The sequence below is a fragment of the Mastigoproctus giganteus genome, chromosome 8, assembly GCF_048544385.1.
Source record: "Mastigoproctus giganteus isolate SK-2022 chromosome 8, ASM4854438v1, whole genome shotgun sequence".
Lineage (NCBI taxonomy): Eukaryota > Metazoa > Arthropoda > Arachnida > Uropygi > Thelyphonidae > Mastigoproctus > Mastigoproctus giganteus.
This window is the reverse complement of record NC_143582.1, coordinates 145,949,299-145,975,698: the sequence shown is the minus strand read 5'-3', so window position 1 is coordinate 145,975,698 and position 26,400 is coordinate 145,949,299. Positions and strand designations below refer to the sequence as shown.

The following is a 26,400-nucleotide window of genomic DNA, read 5'->3' as shown; positions in this document are numbered from 1 at the left end:
GTTAGCCACCTGAGCAGGATCATCAACAGTTGAACCATAAATATCCAGTGGACCAATCTGATTCACCCCTTTCCTTCCAGAGTTTCCATAGGTAAAGAACTCTTTGCTGTTTTTCTTTGCCTCTTTTTCCAAAGATTTCTCGTAATCTGCATTTGCCTGACTTATCTCCTTTGTGACTTGGTTACAGACCAGCTTATATCTATCATAGGCTTTTTTTTTTTTTTTATGTAAACCCCAAACATAAGAGATATTAGAACCTATACTAGTTAGTACCATGCTTGGGTTCGAGGTTGAGAAGATGGTAAGAAGATATTTGTTGACATTGGACTTGAACATCTGTAGACTATAATTTTCAGGAAATACGTATGAAGGAAGGTTTCCCAGAAAACGGCAGTTGAATGAATAAACGAGGAAGATGAAAAGTTGGTTCTGTGAGTTTGAAGTTGGACAGTAAATGGATGTTGGCTGGTGGCGGCAAGTTCAGACTGTTCTGAAAGAGAGAGCGAGAATTATAGAAGCCAATTCAGAAGAACAGTGCCCATGGAAGTATCTTTAGAAGAGGCATGCAGCAGAAACAGTACGTCTATGAGACATCGAGTGGAGAGACTGTTAGAGATGAATCATTAATTAACCTAACTGCCCTCTTCTGAATGGAATCAAGAAGCCTGAGAGAGGTTTTGGGAGCACCACCCCAGATGTGGGAACAATATTCCATGGCAGGGCCGATTTGTGATTTATACAGAGTGAGCAGCTGTTTGGAAGAAAAGTAACGCCAACAGCAAAAGAGAAAACCAAGTTTTCTCCAAGATGCAAAGGAAGCAATATTTGTAATGTGCTTGTGCCGAGAGAGATTAGAAGTCAGGGTAATCCCCAAAAGAGATATATCATTTTGCCTAAAAATCGAAATGTCACTAAAGATAAGTATAGGAGCAGAAGAATCTTAAGACAAGACTGAGTTTAGAAAGTCATAAATGACTAAGTTGTCATTGCCCCACTGGAGAATTACCCGAAGATCGGCATTTAAGGAATTGGTAGCAGATTTTCGAGAAGTTGAAGCTGATTGAGCAGGGCAAGGTTTCTCAAAATGGAAAGTAGAATGCAATGTGCTATCATCGGCAAAACTATGGATAGGATTTCCAGTCAATGGAAGAAAGTCTTTAATATACAAGAGGAAAAGAGTGGGGGAAAGAACTGAACCTTGGGGGACATCAGCATTAGTGGAGAAGTTAGAAGACAGAGAGCAATCTACCATCACCCTCAGTGAGCGATTAGAGAGAAAACTGGATAACTAATTACTAAAAACAGTTGGCAAGCCATAAGATGGAAGCTTGTTTAGAAGACCTTTATGCCAAACATGATCAAAAGCCTTTGAGATGTCAAGAGCAACTACTTGTGTTTCACCAAACCTTTTCATTGAATTAGTAAGTAAATGGGTCACTAGCCAGAATATCACCAGTGGATCGACATTGACGGAATCCATACTGGTGATCATTGATCAGATGGAAGGTTTCTAGGTAGTTTAAGAGTTGGCGGTTAATTGATTTCTCCATTAGTTTAGAAAGAGTAGAAGTGATTTCAGTGGGACAATAATTTGATGGGAGGGATTTGTCACCCTTTTTAGGAACTCGCTGGATATGAGCAAATTTCCAAACAGAAAGAAAAACACCTTTGGAATAAGAAAGTGAAAAAAGGCAGCAAAGAATAGGAGTAAGTTCAAGAGCACAGGTTTTGAGAACAAGTGGAGAAATACCATCGGGACTTGGAGCTTTCTTAGCATCAAGATTCATCAAAATCCTTCTGACATCCTTTTGACGGAAGACCACAGGAGGCATTGAATTGAGCATGTTGGGTGGGAATGGTGTTTTTCCAAGATCATTAATACATGAGTTGGAAAAAAAATTGGATGCTAGCAGGTCAGCTTTATCCTTGGCTGAAGTGACAACCGAACCATCTGGTTTGGACTGAGGTGGGAGCAGAGTTATTTGTTATTTTTGTTTTTTTTTTCAGGAGCATTAGCAACTAAGGCCATATTGCTCTGGGATATGCGGTGGTCATTCCCTGACCTTTCCGTATTTGGTGGTGACGGGCTCGAACCCCGGTCTAATCAAGAAGCGTGTGCTACGCACTGCTGCTCCTTCCCACCTGGCTACAGAGGCGCTGCATGGGAGCAGCGATGGGCAAAAGTTGTGGCCAATAGCTTTGGCAGGAGACCAGAATGCTCGGCTACCATTAGGGCAAGAAGCAAGTTTTCTACTCTTAGCCTGTTCAAACTCTAGTTTGGACTGATTAATAACTGCTTTACAATTGATGCGAGCTTTAGTTTAGGCAGAAAATGAAACTAAAGAATTAGAAACAAGCCAATTACAATATGCAACATTCTTCTCTTGAACAGTCTTAGTACATTTATTGGAAAACAAAGGTTTAGATAAAGGACGAGATTTTAAAGTGGAGTTTGGGATAAAGGATTCCATTCCTGCAAAAATAATTTCACTGACACGATCTGAGCAAATGTTGACACCAGAAATTTTGAAACAGTAATCCGACCAAGGAAAAGAAGAAAAGAAATCTTGCAGGTCATCCCATTTTGCATTCTTGTAATGCCAAACAACATGAGGTTGGGAATAGCTATGAGATAAAGGCTCCATTGGAGAAGAGACAATCACCAAGTTGTGATCTGAAATGCCTAAAGGACCTCTCACTTCGACCGTGTACTTAGAAGGGTTGTTTGTGAGAAAAAGATCAAGCGTATTGGCTGTATGATTAGGATTGTCCAGTATTCTTGTAAATGAACAATCTGTGCAAGGTCATTAGTAATTGCAAAAGCCTCAGCATCTCAACCAGCCGGGTCGGTGTGACTAGAAAACGGAAGCCAGCTGGAGTTGTGAACATTAAAATCACCAAGGAAAATTACCTCACTGTTAGGAAAGTTGGACTGGAGAAAGTCAAGTTGCAAAGAGAGGAAGTCAAAGAGCTCCAAGTGATTAGTGGAGTTGGGAGAACGGTAGAGGCAACAAATGAATTTGACACAATGAGGTAGAGAGATTTTAAGCCAGAGAAGATCAAAGAGAGGAGATTCCAAATTGCCAAGTCTCTGACAGGGAATATCAGAATGGACATATGCACAAGTACCACCTCTGAAGCGAAAGGAATCATTCAGTGAATAATTTGGGCATCTGAGATGAGCAGTAGTTGAATCAACCGATAACTAAGATTCTGTCAGAAAAAGTAAATGGTGTTTGGCAGACTGTAAGTGGAAATGGACATCGATTAGAATGAGATTAGAATTGAGACCACGTATATTTGTGAAATGAATTAGGAAGTGCTTGAGTGGTTTAGATCTTTTTACAGTTAAGCTTGCTCTATTAGTTTGACAATTCATGGTGTATTCAATAGTAAGAAAAAGTACCACCTCTGAAGTGGTGGGGCATGCTGTATGAAGTAATGAAATTTTTGGATATGGCATACACATGGTAAGAATATACTCAGATCCCTGACATAACGTGGCCTCAACAATGCTCCCTGCATGCACACTACTCGGACTCCCTCCAGTCACTATCTGGCAGAGTAGAGGTAGCAAGATTATACACTAGCTGATCCGGAAGCCTCCTAGAGAGTTACCAATAGGTTCAGTCCGGTGTACTAACTAGCGGCCAGCTTGCGAACAACGTTTTAGAGCTGTACCCTCGAAATGTATTTAATATTGGATCTAGCCACGATGTTGATCATAACCCCAAAAGTCATCAATCATACTGCATGATGGAAGAGATAGGGAAGGGTTGACCGGAACTTAGCTCTAGAGACTGAACATGGGTTCCACCACTTCAAGCCTCCAATAATCAAAGTGGTGGTATTGCACCGGTTGATGAGAGTCATCTGCCACCTAGTACTGCCTGGTAACATAGAGGGGCGGCATTCCTCCATGTCGTGTGGATGCCACACCTCGACCCTTGTTTACATTGGTTCACACCTGGGTGGTCACCCACCATGTACTTGTGCATGGAGGTTATACCGAGGATTACTGGCAGTCCCACCATCGTGAAGGTGCAAGCAGAGGATTTGGCTGTCACAGACCGTCCAGACTTCACCGAAATTGGGTCCACCTGTTTTGAGTGTCACCCGAATATCAGTTCCATCAGCATTTTAGACTCCCAGGTAGCAAGTACAGCTTGTCTGGTATATCTGAGAGAATGTCTGTGACAACCTCAAGGACTAGGTCCTTGAGGTTGTCACAAGAGCTTCCATGTCACCCATCAATTTATATGAATTCCATGCATTTTTCTTCTCTGTCATATGTCTTATTAATTCATCTGACATCCATTTAGGCCTAAACCTTGAAGAATATTTCTTAGTTGGTATGTAAAGCCTAGTAGCTTGCAAGATAAATTCTTTGAATGTTTCCCATTTTGAATATGCTGTTGGTAACATCATCAGTTGGTCCCACTGTATAGAATTTAAATACTGTCTCAGACCATCGTAGTCACCTTTATGAAAGCAAAAACCCTTCCCTTTACCTCTGATGGTAGTTACCTCTTTGAGTAAATCGCACTTCTGCACACTCATATCACTGCCACCTACTGGTTCCTTTATCTGCAGATTCTTAATGCATGAAGAATCACTACTGATAATCATATCAAGAGTATTACTCGCTCTAGTTGCCTCACGAACATGCTGATGTAGAAAACAATCATCCAATAAATCCACAAAAGCCTTGCTAGTGTGTGAGTGACCAACCCACAAATTCCAGTCGATATCAGAGTCTTATAATGGGGAGATTAAAATCCCCCCATTATAAGACTCTTTGATTTACTGGTCCACTATATCCCTGTACAGTTTCTTATTATACTCATCAGAGTCATTAGGCCTATAACACACTCCTACTCTCAATTTTGCTCTCCCAATGCTTATGTCACACCAAACTGACTTGACACTGCACTGTCCAGCGATGTCGACTGGCTTCACTTCCTTGGATTTTATGTGTTTCTTAACTAATAGCATAACCCCTCCTCCCTTCCTATCCTGTCTATCCTTTCTGTACACATTGTACTCCCCAAATTCCAGTTCTGCATTCCTTATATCTGTGTGACACGACGTCTCTGATATCCCAACAATATCTGCCTTTGATGTTTTGAGCAATACCTCAAATTCATCAAATTTATTTACCAAACTCCTAGCATTGGTGTACACGCAAGTATACATGCACCTGTTCCTATTCTTAGCTACCCTAACACAACCCATGTGTTTACTTGTACTGCAATGACTCCCAGCAGTCTCTGAAATCCCCTGCATCTTGTTTTCCAGGCTGCTGCTCATTCCAGTAGAAGCAGTGTAAGAATCACTTTCACCTTTGCCAGTGGCTACTGTTAATCTATTAGTTCTCTTATCCCCCCCAAGCTAGCAGTTTTCCGGCCCACCTAACACTGCCTCGATAGCATGAGCAAATATTCTTGCTCCCTTTCTATTTAAGTGTATCCCATCCCTGTAGAAGCAGTTTCTCCTGTTAACAAGTGCAGATCAGGCTGAAAAAAATTCTACCCCTTGACCCTTGCACAATCTTTCCAGGGCCGAATTGATCGAGGCTCTCATCATATACTGCCCCCTATCGTATCTGGGCAGAATTGCAGACACTTTCAAATTCAACCCTAATTCACGGTTTTTTTTCAACAGTGACCTGTATTTGTTAAGTAATTCCACCGGTGTCCTTCTCCTAATATCATTAGTGCCAATGTGTACAACAGTATCACCTTTTGTGCCCTTAAAAGATGATTTCCGCTCTACAACGTCATCAGCCTTTGCCCTTGTCCAGATTAATCGCTCGAGGGGACACAGATTCAAATCAAGAAAGGCAGTTGTAGAATAGATGTGTGGAAATTTGCCTTTAGCGCTGTGGGTGGTTGATTTCTGGAACAAACGTCCATCTGTCGTTGTAGAAGTTATCATCATCATGGGTCCCTTCAGTCACTATAACTGGTTGGTAGTATTGATGACTTTTTTTTTTCCACATCTCTCTGTTGAGTGCCAGCTTCTTCAAGTCCTGGTATAATCTTGTTGTTGTATCCCTTTGCAGTTGCTTTATGAAATTGTTTCTCAGTCGCCCTCTGGGTCTAGTTCCATTAATCTTTCCTTCTATAATCAGGCTTTTCATTTCACTGTGTCTTAGATTGTATCCAAACCACCTTCCTCTTCGCTCCTTGATTGGTTTATAATTTTTCATTTTTCTCCTAGTTCTTCTAAGACTTCTTCATTGGTCTTTTTTTTTGTCCAGCTTATTTTCTTATATTTTCTCTAGCACCACATCTTGAATGCTTCAATTCTCTGTCCGTCTCATTTGTTTATCGTCCAGGTTTGGGATGCATATCGGGCCATGTTCCAAACATAGGATTTTAGAATTATTTTCCTTATATGCTCATTCAAGTACTTTGTTGTCAGAATTTTTTGTTTTTCCCTAAAACTTGTTTTGCTTGCTCAATTCGTGCTTTTATTTCATCAGTGCATCTTGCATCAGCATTTGTCCTAAATATTTAAATTTTGCTACTTGTTCAATATTATTGTTTCTTATTTTGATGTTCATAGCTTTGGGGTCCTTTGAGAATTTTCATGCACTTTGTTTTATTCATATTAATTTTCATATCATAAGCCTTGGCTGTGTGGTTGATCAGCTATAACATCTCTATCAGGTCGCTCTTTTTGATTGCTTCAATTGCTTGATAACTGCAAATTTTATTGTTTTTATTTGTTTGCCATTTATGGTCACTCCTAAATTGCTGTTTTCAAGGGCTTCTGCTATCATTTTCTCTGCATAGATATTAAATAGGCCTGGTGAAAGTAGGCAGCCTTATCAAACTCCTTTTTTTATTTTTGTTGGGTCTGTTTTCCAAGTTGTCAATATATACTATGGCTGTTTGGACTTTGTATGATGTTTTTATTAAGTTTAGTATGTTTTCTTCTATTGCTATTTTTTCCAGGATTGAGAAGAGTTTTGGCCATTGTATTCTATCAAAGGCTTTCTTGTAATCAATGAAGCAAATTGTAGAAGTGGACAGCTTAAATAAATTCAAGGCAGAACTAGACAAACATTTGGAGCGAATGGGTGGGTGAAATGGGAAGGTGTTTTTTTTTTTTTTTGGCTGGTGCTGTATAAGCTTGCTTTCTTGCATCATATGACTCTAGTAATGCTAATACTTATGCTAATTAACATGCTTATATTATCAGGTTATGATATACCAAGGTGAGTGTGAAATCACATTGCTTTTTTCCTAAGAAAAAGAAAAATATCTGTTTTTGGTTCGGTTTTAACTCATGTTCAAATAATGCTTTGATGTCACAAGAAAAAAAATATTATATTTTTGTTTTTCAGGTCAGCATTGATCCATCTGGTTCCTTTTTGGCGACAAGTTCTACTGATAAAAATTTTTATATCTATGATTATTCCAAAGCAGAATGCATTGCTTCCATGAATGGCCATTCAGAATTAATCACTGGTCTAAAATTCACTCAGAATGGCAAACATATCATTTCTGTTTCTGGAGATGGGTAGGTAGATAAGTAAAGATATGCAGCAGTATTTTATTAATATAATTTAATAATAAAATTTTCCTTTCTTATTTTCAAAATTTATTAATTGTCTAAAGAAATTTTCTCGAAACCAAATAAAAACATCAGTAGTGTTTTTCTTTTAGTGGCTGGTGATGTAGACTAGTACAAATTTCAGTAAAAATAACAATAAATATTATGAGTTTTAATGACTTGAATTATTCATCCATTATCAGAGCTGAATTTAGATATTAGTTCCAGCTATATGTAAGTATGTATATACGTACGTACGTATGTCTCTTTTCTAAAAATGTATAAATTACAAAAATAAATGTAAGCATTATTATTTTATAGCACTAAAAAATCAACTGCAGTAATGACAAATAGAAAGTTAGAAAAGTGATATATGAAGAGGGATAGATAAACATCTAAATTTGTAGTATGTAGAAAGGGGTATATAAAATGAATGAGAAATGCCACATGAGAAGTTAAATGGATGAGAAGCGAGTAAGTTTCAAAACAGTAAAATGCTTAGTAATCCCCTTTCTTCTCTAGTCAGGTAATTTCATTTAATTTAAATAACCTTCATTATATGCTGTTTAATTTGATTAATCAAATTAAACAGCATATATTTTAAGTGAATTTTTAAAATTTTTAATTATAAAATTTGAATTATATTATATTTATTTTGAATTGTAGAACTAATTAATACTTACAACTCCTTTCAATTAAAGACAAACTAAATATGTGTTTAATATCAGTATATGCAGCACTTAAATAACTGTTTGTCCATCTAGCCACATCTTTCTGAGCAATTGGCACAGAAAAAATATGTAAGACTCATAATCTTCATTTGACGATTAAATTTCATAAAAATTAGCTTCCCTTCAGTACTGTAGGATTTGTAGAGATATTTCAATGCAACAGTTGAAATAAAATCAAAATTTGTGTATGTTACCTACATTTGATTTCGTTCAAAGGGCAACTTGCTTCTCTCACTGCAGATTGAGTGCCAAGTACTCTCCATTCACCATGTATGTTCAACTTAGAGACCAACATCCACTGTTCTATTTAAATTGTTGATATCTTTTTAAATTGCACAGCATCACCTGAATGTGTTAATTCGCTGTATATTTAAAAATCTGAGATGCTGCCACTATGGAAGTTTTTCCTCCACAAATTGCTTGATTGTTCATATAGACAAAATACATTATTCACAGTTCAGCATATGTTTTGCTAATAGAGGCTGCCCACCAATTGATGAGAAGCCAGTGAGCTTTGAAAGAACTGCCCAGGTGGCATCTTAGGTTTTTAAATGTATGAGGTGTGAACAAAAAGTTCAGGGACTCAACTGATATTTGGGAAATGATTAAGCTTACCAGTAATTTGGATGAATCACCTACAGAAGCCTCCTTGGCATTGTATATACTAATTCCAACACTTCTGAAACCTCTGTAAGCATTTCTGATAAGTTTTTTTTGGAATTGCTAATAATCCCTGTGTCTCATTTTGAATAATTTTCTTAATTGTTGCAAACCTATTGTAGTAAGCAATAGTTATCCCCTGATTTTTAGTGGATAACAGCTTTCTTTCGGACTGCCTAACAATATTTAAAGAACTATAAAAAACAATTACTGAAGAAAAATGAGTTGCCAATAGAATTGGTCTCCAATAATATCAATAAATGTTTTATTATTTGCTATGAAAATTTTCTTGTTATACTATTATAAAAAAAAGGGTAATAAGTATAACTGATCAATTTGAAGAAAATAACTTAAATATGTATAGTTTAATTAATCTCAAAGTGTTAGAGAATGAATATGTGATTGTTTAAATTCATTGTTGCTTAATAAGCTGACACTTTTTATCACCATAGTGTAGCGCTCAAGATAAAAATACTGCTTCAACTTTTCACCACTACCATTGTTAGCACTGCATTACTGAAAGAACATGATTATATCTACTAACAACAGAGAAAGGATAGATAACCTGGAGTGAGCAAAAAGGAAGAAAAAATAATATAGGACTTTTAGCATAAAGCAGTGCGTAGTACACGCTTCTTGATTAGACTGGGGTTCGGGCCCATGACCACCAAATACGGAGGATGTGGAAAGGTCAGGGAATGACCACCGCATATCCCCAGAGCAATATGGCCTTAGTTGCTAATGCTCCTAAAATCCAAATAACAACAACAACAACCCTTCACCATTGTAATAAGTAAATAGGCATGAAGAGAAGGAAAATTTTTTTATGTTTTTTTATATGATTGAAGATTTCAGTGAAGGGGAACTAATTTCACCATAATACTGTAAAGTAAAAAACTCACAGGATTCCAATTATTGGTATTATCGCAAATGCAATAAGATCGGGTTTATATCCATTTATAATAGATTGCACTAACAGAAAAGCCCAATAAACCGATGTGCAAATTGTTTTATGGTAGTGAAGTCCAATTGTTTTATGGTAGTGAACGACAGATGGAAGTTTGTTCTAGCAATTAACCACCTGCTGGCTAAAGGCAAATTTCCGCACATCTATTCTACATCTGTCTTTCCTTAATTTGAATTTATTCTCCCTTAGGTTCGTAATCTGAGCAAGTGGAAGAATCCCATCAGATTTCATCGTGTGCTCAACCCATTCAAGGCCTTATACACCTCAATCAGATCACCGCACAGGTGCCTAGTCTCCAGCCATTGCAATTTGCAGAACTTAAGCCTCTCTTGGTAAGAGGATCCCTTCATTCCCCTCACCAATCTTGTTGCCCTTCTCTGTACACGCTCAAGCAAATCTACATTCTTCCTAAAATGAGGCCTCCAGACCTGTACGCAGTACTTAAGGCGTGGCCTGACCATTGCCTTATACAGAGGGACAATCACCTCCTTCTCCCTGCTAGCAAAATTTCTATATATCATTGACAAAACCCCATGACCTGCCCTGGCAGCCTGTCTGCATTGCTCAAGAAACTTTATATCTGACTGCACAGTTACTCCCAGGTCTTTTTCATTTTCTACAACCTTAAGTGTAGTATCACTCAGTTGGTATGTTTCTCTGGGGTTACTTTTACCCATATGCAGTATTTTGCATTTGTCAAGGTTAAACTTCAGTTGCCACTTCTCAGTCCATCTGCCCAAAGTTTCTAGTTCCTGTTGCAGTAGCACACTGCCATTACTGTCATTAACAACCCTGCCAACCTTTGTATCATCTGCAAACTTCGACACTAAGCCTGATATGTCAATATCATTGATAAATATACAAAACAACAGTGGACCCAACACCGAACTCTGTGGGACTCCACTAATAACATTAGTCCACAATGAGCAGCATCCACTGATTTCCACCCTCTGTCTTCTCCCACTCAACCATCCTTTTATCCATTGTAGCAATTTACCCTTAATACCATTCTGTTCCAATTTGTACAGTAGTCTTCCATGCACAACAGTGTCAAAAGCTTTCCTGAAATCCAAGTATATGATATCAAAATTATTTTTTGCATCCAGTTCCTTTGTAACCACATCATAATAACCAATCAAATTTGTCAGACAAGACTTTCCCTTAACAAACCCGTGCTGTATCTGAATTATTGCTGCAGTCTTGTCTAGATGATCCTGCAATGCATCTTTAACCAGTGACTGCATTATTTTACCTGGAACAGAAGTTAAACTAACTGTTCTGTAAATACTCATGTCACCCTTCAATCCCCCTTTGTGAATTGGGGATACATTTGCATATCTCCAGTCCATGGGGACCTCCCCTGAGTCCAAGGATGCTCTCATAATTATGGTTAAGGGTTTGCTTACTTCCTTTGCTGCCTCCTTTAATATAACTGGATAGATCCCATCCACCCCAGGTGCCATTCTTATGTTTAACTTCAACAATTTCTCCTCCACTTTGCTTCAGTTATTACAAAATCATTAAACATCCTGCTACAATTTGATAACCTTCTGGCATTTTCAAACCTTAATAACTCCTCATGTGTGAATGTAGATGCAAAATACTCATTGTTTGTTTGCTATCTGAGCAGGATCATCAACAACAGTCGAACCATCGATATCAAGTGGACCAATCAGATTCATCCCCTTCCTTTTAGAGTTTATATAAGTTAAGAAATCCTTGCTGTTTTTCTTAGCATCCTTTGCCAAAGATTTCTCATAATCTGCTTTCTCCTGCCTAACCTCTTTTGTGACTTAATTACAGACTAGCTTATATCTGCCATCGGCTTCTGTGTCGCCTGATAATTTATATTCATTCCTTGCATTTTTCTTCTCTGTCACGAGTCTCGTTAGTTCATTTGATAACCATTTAGGCGTATACCTTGAACAATATTTCTTAATAGGTATGAAACTTTTAGTAGCTTTGACGATTAATTCCTTGAACGCTTCCCACTTAGAATTTGCTGTTGGTAACATCATCAGTTGATCCCACTGTACAGAATTTAAAAACTGTCTGAGACCACTGTACTCACCTTTACGGAAGCAAAAACCCTTTCCTTTACCCCTGATGGTAATTATATCTTTAAGTAAATTCCACATCAGTACGCTGTGATCACTGCCACCTAGTGGTTCCTTTATCTGCAAATTCTTAATACACGAATGATCACTGCTGATAACCAGATCAAGAGTAATACTCTTGATCTAGTTATCAAGATTGTGTACTGAATGTAAGAAGTACAAAAATTCAACAATAAAGAAAAAAAAGTAAACTGTATGAAAATAAAGAACTCATAAGCATTATTCAGGATTTAAGGAATCTTTCAAAACAAGACATTCCTGTGTGTCACAGTACTAATCTGAAAAAATAAAACTATGTTTAATAGTGTTATTAATTGAAGAAATGCTTTGTTTACTAAGAGAATGAAATGTACTTTTGTCTGCTTTTATGCTTATGAAATATTTAGTCTAGTGGTTACTGACATTCAATTTAGTTTTGATCTTAAAACTGGAATATAAACGTGAGAGCCTTTGTAAGGTGATAACATCCATGTTCAACAATATTTAGATCAGAAATTGTTTACTAAAAGTTATCCAGTTATTTTTTCAATGATTTCATGTGTAAATTTTTTAAAGAACAGAAATCAGTAAAGAAAGAAAAAATCTATTGAATTTATATATAAATTGAAATATAGCATTTCACCTGGGCTCCTGTTTTGGTTACATGAGAATAGCTGCAGGAAGATTGCTTTCTTCAAAGAAATACTTAAATCCACTTCTGATTTAAGGGCATAGTTGTTTCCAAAGAATCTGTTTTATTCTGAAATTGTTCTGTACAAATGTCTGTTTTGCTCTTCTTCTAGGTTTCATTAAAAGTTGCTTGCTTTACAGTTGAAGAGGATGACAGTTCATCATTATTTGTTGTGGTAAATGGTTAAAGATTTTGATAAGTTCAATGAGGGTACCAGCCAGGTATTCACCCTCTAGTAACTTTGAGATATAAGTTCATATTACTGGACAGGATATCCAGAATTTTAACAGGTAGCATCTCATAACACATTGTTTTACCCTGGAAGCTTGAGAAGGGGCTAAATGTGTGTACTCTATACGTATGAAAGATGTTTTATGTGAAAATATCTTTGACGAAAATCAGAACTGCTTTAAAATCGGACTGAAATTATGAACAATGTAACTTTTTATGCTCATGCTCACTACTTACTCTACCAAATCAACATTAGTGACTGAGTTAGTGTCATGTAGGAAGTAGTGGGTACACCTGCTGCTTCCTACATGACATAAAGGCCGACCGGGCTAGCCGGGTGGGTAAAGTACCTGCCTAGCAACCCAAAGGTCGCGGGTTTGAATCCCGCCTCGGGCTTGGATCAGAGTACTGCAAAAACCTTGGGAGGTACATTATGGCCACAGATGCCGATGCGCCAACAACTACCAGAAAAAAAAAATATATATATGACATAAATGTTCATTCAACTTACATCGTTCATCAGCTTTACTTCAGTCCAAAATAATGATGCAACGTTTTATGCCCACACCTGCTAATTACTCCACCGAATTAACATTAGTGACTGCATTAGTGCCATTTAGGAAGTGGCATAATTTGCATCATTTCCTTTTCACATTTTCACCAACGGGCTTGAACACCGATTGTCGAAATGAAATTTAGTAATTGCTGCCAAAGATGTTTTCACATCAAGAATCAATGTTAGTGACTGCATCAGCATCATTTAGGAATTGCGTAATTTGCATAATTTCTGCATTGCATTTTCATGACAAATTGGTTTTACTTCAGTCCGAAATTTAGTAGGTACTTCCTAAGATGTTTTCACATCAAAAACCCAAAGGGAGTTAATCCTGTAAGTATTGCAGATGTTGGGTGGGGGAATTCAAATAGAATGTAAAATTTTATTACAGGGGAAATAGGGTACTTCACAAGAAGTACCCTATCAACTGTGATTAAGGCAGATTATGAGAAGTCCTTGGTTAAGAATGCAAAGAAAAGTAGCAACAAATTGTTTGCTTAAGTTAATACTAGGAGAAAGAGATAAACAACATTGGCCACCGGATATGAATGGCAGAACTATTTATGATAGTGTTCAGGTTGCTGACAAACTAAATAAATATTTTGCATCTACATTCACAGTGAAGGTGTTTTTAGGGATGGAAGACGAGAAGTACATCAGTTTTTAACTGGGATCTAAATGATATTGTTATAATTGAGAAGAAAGTGGAAGAGAGATTGCTGAAGCTGAAAGCTGGTAATGCACCTAGGACTGATGGATTCTATCCAGTTATATTAATAGAAGCAGCAAAAGAGATAAGCAACCCTTATTCATTGTCATGAGAGCATCCTTGGTTTCAGGGAAGGTTCCTATTGATTGAAGATGAGAAAATGTCTCTCCTATTCACAAATTGGATCAAAGGGTGACATGTAATAGTAATAGTGGTGACAAATGATGCAAGAGGCAAATCAAGTGTGCAGTTATAAACCTGTAAGCTTGATTCTATTACAGGGGAAAAAAATGACATCATTTGATAAAAAAGAAGTATTGCAAAATCCTTTAACAGAAATTATAAGGAAATGAATGCATGGATTTGTTAGAGAGAGAGAGAGACCAATCTGATTAGCTACTATGACACCAGTAACAAAGGAACTAGATAAATACAATAATTTTGATATCATATATTTAGATTTTAATAAAGCTTTTGACTTTTTTGACAGTATAGCATTAGGGGAAAGTTACTGCTATGGATAAAGGGATGGTTGAGTGGCAGAAGATGTGGGCAGTTATAAATGAGCATTGCTCTTCTTGGACTAATGTTTCAATGGAGTCTTTTTCCTCACTGTTTACAATATTTATTAATGATATTGATGAAGACAAATTGAGCTTATTGTTTAAGTTTGCATATCATAAGGTTAGCAGGGTGGTTAATGACAGGAATTAAGACAGCAAGACTTAAAAAATTAAGCAGACTAATTAAGGTTTAACAGTGGTAAATGTAAGGTTTTACACATGGGCAGCAGTAATCCTAGAATAACATACCAATTAGCTGGTACCATATTTGAGATGGTGAAGAACAAGATATACAGGTAATTTTACACGTCCTACATTAAGTTATCTGAGCAGTGCAGACAGGCTGTTAGATTTACAAATATATATCATTGACAAAACCTCATGAACTGTTTTTCTTGTCCTTGCTGAAACTTTGCCAGCAGGGACAAGGAGGTGATAATACATTTGTATAAGTCAATGGTTAGGCCACATTTTGAGTATTGCATACAGGTCTAGAAGCCATATTGTAAGAAAGATATGGAGCTCTTAGAATGGGTGCAGAGAAGAGCAATCAGATTCACAATCTTATCACATAAGACTGAAAACGTTTAAGACTTTAAATGGATTGAGTAAACTTAACGATGTTGGTATTCTTACTTTTTCTTAGACAATGCACAGGGAGACATAAACCTAAATTTAAAAAAATGACTGCATGGTCTTAAATTTGCATTGAGCCAGAGAGTAATTGATTGTTGGAATAAACTACTATCTCGGTTTTACTATTGGTACAGAAATTTTTGTTTAACCATAGAGTAATTGATTGTTGAAATAAATTACTGCCTTGTGAAGTGGGTGGTAATAATAATAGTTTTCTGTTTTTTCATTTCCTAAAAACTCTCGAAATATTTAAAAGATCCCATACAACTAACTGAATGGGATTTAGATTTTTATCAAAACTGTTATTGTACACTAATTTTCTAATTTTCAATCCAACAAAGATTTCTTTGAGTTTTTCATCACTTAATTTTCTAAAATTTTCTTTTAAAAATTACAAACCATCACAAATATTTTCACTAAGCCCAGCTCTATATGCAATAGAGAAAGCAGTACCAGCTAAGGATCCATTGATGGCTGATATTTAACATTATTTTTGAAGAGTGAATGTCTGGTACTGCCATCCTTGAAAACTTATTGCTGTTTTGTTTCTCTACTATCCTACATGCAGAAGATGAGATCCAGCCATGATGGGCGACTATTTTTGGAGACCAATCTGTCTTTTTCTATAGCAGTATTGTAATCCACCCTGCAATCCAAATAAATGGCTTTGAAGACTTTGTCTTTCTGTTATATAACAAAGCTGTCTTTAAACTTACTTGATGGATCAATGAGTAATACCATTCTTCAGCTTTGTCTCCAAATCCAACCAAATCCAAATGCCATAAAATGCCAACAGTGGTTAAAATATGACAAGATTACTGCCAGTTAGAGATTTGTGTGGTTTATGCACTGATCATGTATTTACTGTATGGTCCAGTATACCCTGCTGTTTTTTGTCCACTACTTGTGAAAGTTTACTCGATCTCTTCACATCTGAAGTTGTTGTGATTATTTTAAATGAGAACCCCTGACAATTAAATGAAGAATTTTTTATTGTCTGATGTTAATCAGTTTGCCACAAAAATGTTGAAAACGATAACCATCATGATCCCAACACAATAAAGCATTGTCAAAACATTCTTCAGTTATCACAATAGTCAATGTGCAAATGTAACTCACAACAATCATATTCCCAGTTTCTCTGAACATTTTTGCAAGCATCTATATCACATAGTTTGGTGATGCCTTATGACATTGAAATTGCTTACAAAAATCACATTGAGTAGCAATTAACCAGTTAGTAGTAGCAATTTAAACAACTCTGTTTTGAGGTAATGTTCCACTATGACATCACATTCCTCTGTTCATTTACTGCTTGCACTGTGAATACACATTCATAGTTTTTTAGGTTGTTGATGTGCTGTGCATGGTATTCCAGATAGCAACACCGTGCACAGAATATAGAATATTTCTTATAAATTTCCTCTCTCTCTCTCTCTAGCACTCATTTATTCAAATTATTCACATTTTTGTGGGTTTTCATTTAATATAATTAACAGTTTAATTATTTCCAGAACAGCTGAAACTAAACCATAAACTTCAAAGGGGGGAAAGTTGCTTCTCAGTTGCCAACAAAATATGAAGCATGTGGAGAAGCCTTCCTCTTGTAGATTGTCACTGTTGGTGAAATGTGGATGCACTGTTTCCAAAATACCATGCTAAGATCCATGAGTGGATTGTAGTATGTATCTCTGAATTTTCTGTGTATGAAAATTCAAGACACTTCCTCAGAAGGAAAAGTTTTGGGCACTTTCTTCTTGGACAGGAAAGGTGTGATTCTTATGAACATTATAGACACACCATAACTTCTCAGGTAGATACTTCAAAATTTGTGGTTTGTTCTAACCTAATCTACCCTGAACAAATTCAAAACCCAATTTATATGAAAGTCCAACCAGAAAAATCATATTGAAGTTATCAAAGACATGCCAGTGCAAGACTGCATGCTAGTTTGCAGGTAGTCTCAAAACTGTGCTGGACTAGGTTGCTCCTTTCTCCAGACAGTTTGGATCATGTCTGTTCAAATTTTTCATATTTATGGTCATTGAAGGGTGCCTTGCATTTCAGAATTTTAGGAATTATCATATAGTTGTTGAAGTGAAAAGGTGGTGCTGAGAAACTGAAGACCTTTACCAACAAGAAAGTCTTTCTCTCATGGTCGGCGCCTCCGTAGCCAGGTGGGAAGGAGCAGCAGTGCGTAGCACACGCTTCTTGATTAGACCGGGGTTCGAGCCCGTCACCACCAAATACGGAGGATGCGGAAAGGTCAGGGAATGACCACCGCATATCCCGGAGCAATATGGCCTTAGTTGCTAATGCTCCTAAAAACCAAATAACAACAACAACAACAACAACAACTCTCATGGTCTGCAATTTATTTCACTCTGTATCATCATACAGATCAACCCACAAACACACTTTCACTATACATGTGAACACACACAAAATATACCATACACATAGTCAATGCCTAGGGTATGTTTTATGTATATTATGGTAGTATGATATGTTTGAGGGGAACAAAGGGTTTCTCTTACCAAGAAAGGCTTAAGTTTTGCAATTTGCAAAATTTAAGCCTTTGCCTCGCAGGTGCCTACTCTCCAGCGCCTGGAGAGTAGGCACCTGTGAGGTTGTTGATTGAGGTGTATAAGGCCTTGAATGGGTTGAGCAAGCTGAATGCTGATGGGATTCTTCATCTTGCTCAGACTAAAAACCTGAGGGGGGCACAGTTTCGAATTGAGAAAGATAGTTGTAGAATAGAGGTGCGGAAATTTGCCTTTAGCCAGTGGGTAGTTGATTGGTGGAACAGGCTTCCATCTTTTGTTGTGGAAGCTAATAGCCTAAATAAATTAAGGCTGAGCTGGACAGGCATTTGGAACGAATGGAGGGATGAAATGGGATTTTTTTTTTTTTTTTTTTGGCTGATGCTGCATAAGCTTGCTTTCTTGTATCATATGCCTCTACTAATGCTAATGTTAATGTTATGGTGCAGCTGATATGCCAAAAATTCCTAAGAATAAAAAGGAGGAGGAGCACATTTACACATCTCTAGGTGACTCAAGTGATGTGCAGAATACCAGGATTCAGGTAAGGTCTATAGCAACTTTATCTGAATCCTCATATTCTCCAGTTATAGAGACAGAGGCTGGACAATCTGTCCTATTTCTTTCTTTAAATATAATTGAATAAATCCCATTATGCCTTATTCACCTTGTAATTATTCACAATGTAATTTCTATTCCAGTCTTTTAATAAGTTAAAATAAGCTCATGTGACTTTTCATTTCCTAAGTTTATCAGTTATGTACTCATCCATTTTTCAGTTTAATCTCTGAATGATAACACTTTAAAGGTATAAAAACATCGGTGGCTTCTATAACTACTTCTTTTAACATTTTCTAATTAGCATTTATGCTTGTTTCTGTTAGCAGTTATTTCTATTGAATAAAATTAAACAATTTAGATATTATTGAAGTTAAATGATATCTAAAACATCATAATGTCTCCTGCAAAAATTTAAACTCTTTCCTTTACTCTCTAAAATAGTTGTATCATTAGATATGTGGCATGTTAATAAATTGATTGCAACCTGCCATTTTTGGAATATATACATTATATAATTTCACTCTCCCTTGTACTTATATATTTTAGATGCATTTTTATATGGAAACTTCCAACAAAGATGATTCAGAATCTCATAAATGCAAAGCACTGTCTTTCTGAAACTTCTCATTTGTCGAGTTTGTGGCAAAATAGGTAAAGTATCTTTTAATTCTTAAAATCAATGTAAAATGAGAAGTACAGTTATTTATTATTGTGTAGGCATTATTTTAAATTTAAAATCTTTATATTGATAGAATTTATTTCACAATTAGTTATTTTTTGCATGGTAGTTAATAAACTCATGAAAAATGAAATCACACATCCTCACTTGTAGTAGAATTTAAAACTGTTTAACTAAATGTGGGGGGTGATAGTGCTTACAGCAGAACAAAGTTCATGGCACCAGGTGTTGCCACACTACTCTGCCATTTGTATTATTATCTTGGAATTGCATTTCCTTTAAATCGCCTAAGTTTTAATGCCTACAGCAGAACAAACTTTTGAATTAAAAACATGTACACATTTTTCTGCTTGGAAAGCCTGATTATTACATTATTAAATGATTTTTATCTGAGTTCTTCAAAATATAGTAAATTTCCAAAATATAGTAAAATTCCCACCCTTGAAGTTTGCTATAATTTGGAGAGTGCCCAGATAAAAATTAATCCATAATCGGATGTGCCAGTGATTTCCTATTCATCGCATGCACATTCATGTAGTGGGGTAAAAAGTTACACACAATTTATATCTTAAAAGTGGCAAGAAATAATCCAGAATTGTTCACTTTTTGATGCCACTCCTATTTTCAGTATTTTCTGAACACATCAATGAAAAGTTTTTTTTTTTTTTTATTAAAAACTAATATTTTTAATAATTTTTTGGAAATAAAACATCTGTGCAGCACTTTAGATGAATTTTTTATCAACTCTTATATTTGATTATTATTATCTACATTATTATTATTTTTGACTGACAGCAAGTAAAATATCAATTAGAAAACCACACATTTGAGTGATGAGTCTTCTGTGATGTGGGGCCAGAGAGTGTAATGATTGTAATGAGACTGTAATCTCACATGCAATCATTGATGCACATATCAATGATTGCATGTGAGAGATTTTAAATTCATTATTTTAAAAACATGCATATAATTATCAAGACTAGGCTTAACTTGGTCCTATATTTTACTTTTTGCTTGAAAAATAACAAAGATTTCTGGAATTTTCTATGGCAAAATCAGAATAAACAGTTGTTTAAAGGTACTAAGGGTGTTAATTGTGCAGACTGGGAGGAAGAAGAGCAGGACCAATTTGACCAGTGACCAAAGACCAACTTTTGCAAACAGCAACTTTCAGCATACTTCACACATTTCAGTTCACTTTTGAACTTGAAATGTTTATCCATCCATCCATCTGCATGTAATGACTTTTATATTGATTTTCATAAAATTGTATATTTGGTTCTTGTAGAATGGTTAATTGAGCCTTCCCAAAGTCTATGTGATAGAAATCACATAGACTATCCATAAATTATATATAGTAGCTGAAGCATTAGATGTTCTGTTTGTTGTTGTGTGTTGGAGGAGTGAATAGACAGTATTATAGGTGTATGGCAGGGGTTCTCAACCTGGTGCTTGCAATCACCATTGTGCTCTTTAAAAAATAAATTTTACTTACGACCAATCCTAAAATGAGTGCTCACAAACACCTTCGCTTAAAAGCTAAAAAATTTATATATAAATCTTTGTATTTAAAAATGGCGCTTTTTATTTCTCAACTTTCTGCGATATTCTACAAAAATCCATGTCAATCTTCGTTAGAAAATCCTTTCTTTTGTTAATGATTGGAAGAAAATTATATATTTCACAACGTTTTAATTTCAAAAACGATCAAATTTGACACTTTGGTGGTATTCTTAATTTTTTTTCTTATTAATTAAATAAATGTCATTAAAATGTCAACATTTATTTAGTAAGAAAAAATTTTTACAAAATACTTTGTTGAAAGTACGATCATTGTTGTTGTAGTGTCGCTACAGACCGAGGATACTGCCTCATGTGATTCTCAATTTCTGGTTTTAACACGCTTCTGCCAGGTTTCGCTCAGCTGTGCTGCTGCAATATGTACAGTATATGTTGATGATGAAATTTAAAGGTGATGAAAGTGTTATAGTAAAAAAAATCTTCTGATTTTGTGTGCAAACACTTAAATGTATTTTTTTTTAACATATTTAACTAAAGTTACTAAACCCTTTCAAAATGGATAAGTTTTTAAAAAGAAACCGTAAGTTGATGAGGGAAAAAAACAATGCATTAACACTACCTTCGCAATCATCTGATTTGGACCTACATATTTCAAATGCGAAGAAACAAAAAATTAAAAAGTATGCATTTATGTCCTCTTGGGAATATGATTATTTGGTAATAGATAATAGTAGTGGGGCTGTTGTAATTTGCCTATTATGTCAGGCATGTTTGGCTGGCTATTGGAAGTCAATTTGTGAAAGACTACCAAACATATCATAGGAATTTTCATGAAGATTTTCCCAAATTCAGTGATATTAGAAAAGCTGAACTTCAAGAAGAAAAAAAGAAACTTGAAAGACAGAAAAATTTTTAAATTTAGGTCAAGCTAATAGTAGTAAAGTGTTAGCGAATGAAATTTCATTCATTTTATCAAATATAATTGAAAAGAATTCATTACCTTACACTAGTGGTGAAATGATAAAAAACTGTGTAGTGTCACATTAGAAGTGCTTACTTTCTGGTAAGATGCTAGAAGGCATCTTACCAGAAAAACAGAAAGCTACCTTGATTAGTTCCATCAAAAATATTCCTTTGAGTAATCATACAGTTTCAAATTGAGTCCATAAAATTGGCAGATTTAATTATTAGGTAGAATCGAAAGTTGTGTATTATTTTCACTGGCACTTGATGAGTCAACTGATGTTTCGGGCATATCACAATTCATGTGCTTTGTTCATTTGATTCAGCATGAGGGCAGCTGTGAAAAAGATTTTTTGGCTTTTTTTGCCACTTATGGTCATACAACTGGAAAAGATGTATATGACACACTTATGACATTCCTCACAGTGCACAAAATTGATCTGAATAAACTTGTATCAATTATTACAGATGGTGTTCCTTTCATGATAGGTAAAAACAAAGGCCTTATTGCTTATCTTAATGGTGGCCTAACTAATTAGGTCACTGAATGTTTTAACTTTTTATATATGACCTGGATTTGGCACATTATAGCCTTAGTTGCTAATGCGCCAGTAAAACCCAAATCAAATCAAATCAAATTACTTATCTTAATAGAGATGAAACAATATCTAATTTTGTGCATTATCACTGTTTGATTCATATTGAGGCTTTGTTTTCATGATTGAAAAATCAAAAAGAAATTATAGGATGTCTTGAAGTCATTGTTAAAGTCATCAACCATTTTATTGCTAAATCCCTAAATAAGCGACTTCCAAAAAATATTTTTGGAAGATCTTTAAGCACCGCATTCTGATCTTATTACCCATACAGAGGTTCATTGGATCAGTCGTGGAAAGGCACTCTCCAGAATTTGGGTGGTTTTTGAAGAAGTAAAAGCTTTTCTAATAGGAAGCAATAAAGAAAACTTCTTTAAAAACAATATCAAAAACAAAAAAAAAGGAAAAGATTGTTGACAAAACATCTGGAAGAAAATTTGCAGTTATCTCTTTTTAATGGACAAATTAATTTCAAAGGTTTGGCATCATCTCTTTAAAGTCAAGATTCACACTGATAAGGTAATAAGCACCCAAAAATTTTAATTGAGAAATATAATTCTTGTATATATAATACGGCTAAAAAATTAATTAAAAAATGTATTTTTAATCATTAAGCAAAAAAATGTATATTTTAATATATGGTGCTCGCACATATTGTAAGCTACAAAACTTGGCTCACTTAAAGCAAAAGGTTAAGAACCTCTGTTGTATGGAAATGAAATATTCTCAGTTCACACATAAAAATCATTGCATTTTGTTGCTATATTTTTATAAAGAATTATTGCTATTTGCTAATATGCCTGATATTTAATGACATTTAACTAATACATTTAACTATTTAATGTCTTAAGTGAGCCAAACCACATATTATTCTTATATGGAAAGCCTGAGTGCATGCATGTGTGTGCATGTTGGCAATGCTAAATACATTTAGCATTGCCAAAACTCTTTTACAGAGATCAATAAAGAATAATCATAATTTTCCATGAACAACTGTACTGTTTGCTCTTTTTAGTTGAGCTGGAATTTAAGACCAAACCAAGCTGCGTCACATAGAAACTGTGCACTTGACTCAATGCACAGTGTAACCTTGGCAGTAGGTCAAGTTTATGCCTTTTCAGTTTCTCTTATGTAACAATGAACGTGACATGCAAAGAACACTTATGCTACTCACAAATTTTGTGTCTATCTGAAGAAAACATCAGCTGAAACATATGAAATGTTAAAAGAGGCTTATGAATCTATGCTTCCATATAGTTCAGCTTGTAGGCAGTTAGGATGTTTAAAGATGGATTTGATTCAATCATAAAAATCAGCGACCCTGGAGCTCCAACCACAGAAACCATAAACACTGCTACTGCAATGATGAGAGAAGCTGATCTTCTCTCATCATTACACTGCTACTGTAATGGTGAGAGAAGATCAGCTTAAAGATTAAAAATGCATTTTTTTAATTAATTTTTTAGCCGTATTATACATACAAGAATTATATTTCTCAATTAAAATTTTTGGGTGCTTAACAATAAGGCAACTGGCAGAGATGTTGAGAATATCAGTAGGAAGCACGCACAATATTCTCCATGACCATTTGCGTATGGCATGTTTGGGCATGCAGGGTTCCAAGACTACTCACACCTGAACAACAACAAATTGGCATGGAGGTTTGTCAGGAGCTGCAATGGATGGTTATGGGAGATGGTGAGGTTCTCCATAAGGTGATAAGGGATGAGACATGGCTTCACCATTTCGACCCACAGAGTAAGCTCTGTTTGGAAGTCTACATCATTTCCAACACCGAAACAAGAAAAAGTTGTGGCTTCTGCAGGAAAGGTTATGATCATCTCTTTTTTTGACATTCATGGAATGCTTTACCAGCATGTTGTGTGCTGTGCCATGTCATATGACTGTTACAGGACCTTACTGTGGAACTGTACTGCATACTTTGCAGGATCACATTCGGTGCAAACAATCACAACTGCACACAGGGGGGTGGATGCTGCATCATGACAATGCAAGTCTTCACATTGCTTATACTGTTGTTGAGTATTTAGCCAGCTTTAATGTCAAATGTGTTCCTCATATGCCCTACAGCCCTGCCCCTGTCCAAAGTTAAAGAAGGAGCTGCAAGGAAAACATTTCCAGTCATCAGAAGTTGTAAAAACAATGCAGATGATTCTCAAATGCATGTCAAAAAATGGCTTCCACTATGCTTTTGAAGAATGGCAAAAATATTGGAGTAAGTGCATTTCATCAAATGTGGACTACTTTGAAAAGAACCATCAAAATATGGATAGTTAATAAAGATATGTTGTGAAAAAAAAAAGTGATTTATTCGATCACTAGATATCAGGATTAATCTCACTATGTGTAGCTTTCTGGAATTAGCAGTAAAGAAATGCCAAAACAATAAATAGTTATATTGAACTTTCTGTTCCTGTTGATATTGAATATCAGCCTGCTATCACATCATTTCTAATGCTAACCAAGATTTTGCTTAGTTATCATATTTCATGCATGCAGTAAATTACAGAGTATTATTTCAACGATAAGATCCCTATTCCTAAGTTATTAAAGAGCAAGGACCTATGATTCTTGGAGATGTCCTAAGCACAGACTGGTATGTTATAGAATGCCATATGCCAAACAGATATTGCAATTTTGAAAGGATAACCATAACATCATCACTGGTAACATACTAGTACAGGAGGGCCTTGATTAACGCGATTAATTCGTTCTGCGAGCGCCTCACGCAAAACGGAAATGCGTTAATCGAATATAATAACCAATAGGAAAAATTATAATTGGTCCTTGACCTGGAATGTCCATAAGGAATTTTAAAAATACCTTTTAAATAACTTTTTAACTGTATACAATGTAAAAGATAATGAAAATAATTATGGAATTAAATGTTTATTGCATAAAACAGCAGTTCCCAAACTGCACACCGTGGAATATTTTAAATTTTTGAGGGAAACACAGCGATACTTGACATCTGTCGGACACCGCGCGAACTACTAGCTCGAGGTAGTTCACAGTTTCAACATTTCTTATTAAGTTGTTTGGACCTAACAACTAAGCGGAACTGTTAGGTATTTCTTTTGGTCTGAGTGCGCCTTGAAAAAATTACTGAGACACTAAGAGCACCATGAACTGAGAAAGTTTGAGAATCTCTGACATAAAATACACAATGAAGAAATGACTGTTGTGGAAATATTTGAACAGTGTTGACTTTCTCTTTTCATCAATCAATTTCCAATAGCTGACAACAATCTTCTCTGGGCCCTGGCGAAATAAATATCGCAGAGAACCTCAAACCTTTTGTTTGAGGTTCTATGCGATACGAAAGATTTCATCTAATTCTTTTATCGTTATCTCCTTCGCGGTAACATTTTCATTTGGCTCATTTAAAAATTTGAATTTTTATGCAAGTGTGCATTGACTTTATTAGCAGGAGACAAACAAGTAACACGTCTTCTTCCGATGGAACACACCGAGGCGGGCAGCAGGCAAACGTTTGTTTATTGACCGTACTACTCGCGGTAAGCTTAACACGCAATTCAAATCTTTTTCAACTATCGCATAAAAAAAAAAAAAAAAAAGATCGCGTTAACTGGAAATTTTCATCATGTAAAGTGAAAAGTGGTATAATTTTTCAAATAGCGTTAACTGAAATTCGCGTTAATCGAACTTGCGTTATGTGAGGCTTTCCTGTACATACTGTTTAATGTCTAGCGGCACTGGCGGTTTCCCACAACTCTGTGATCAGTTGTCTTGTGTTGAATGCAGTACCTTATAAAGGCCAGCTAGTGTGAATGATATGTGATTTATGTGGTGTAATGTAGGGGTTATGTTGTTCATCTGCACTAGGAACCAGTGGAGTACCAGCAAACCCTAGTTACTGGGCATGGGGAGCCAGGCCAGGTGGAAGGGAAGTTGCTTTGGTAGGGCCAACCCCAGAGTAACCTAAGCTTTCCAGAGAGGGCCCTTAAAAAATTATTAGAAATGAGCACAAGGGAATAGACAAGAGAGGTGGGAGAAAAGGTACAGGAGTAACGAAGTGGGCAAAAGAGAATGCCCAGCTCAGTCGCAAGGCAATCGCACACTTTAAGTGCCAGTATTCCACACTTGGTCAGA

At 35.9% G+C, this 26,400-nt stretch overlaps 1 protein-coding gene across 1 annotated transcript in view; it reads left to right on the top strand.

The window, feature by feature from the left end:
* Window positions 1-26,400, top strand: part of LOC150081900 (mitogen-activated protein kinase-binding protein 1-like) — a 470,343-nt gene that overhangs the window by 271,537 nt on the left and 172,406 nt on the right. Inside the window, exons 17-18 of the mRNA XM_090378972.1 lie at window positions 7,355-7,530; window positions 19,054-19,158. Coding sequence (XP_090235098.1) covers window positions 7,355-7,530; window positions 19,054-19,158 — 281 coding nt within the window. The remainder of the gene's footprint in view (window positions 1-7,354; window positions 7,531-19,053; window positions 19,159-26,400) is intronic.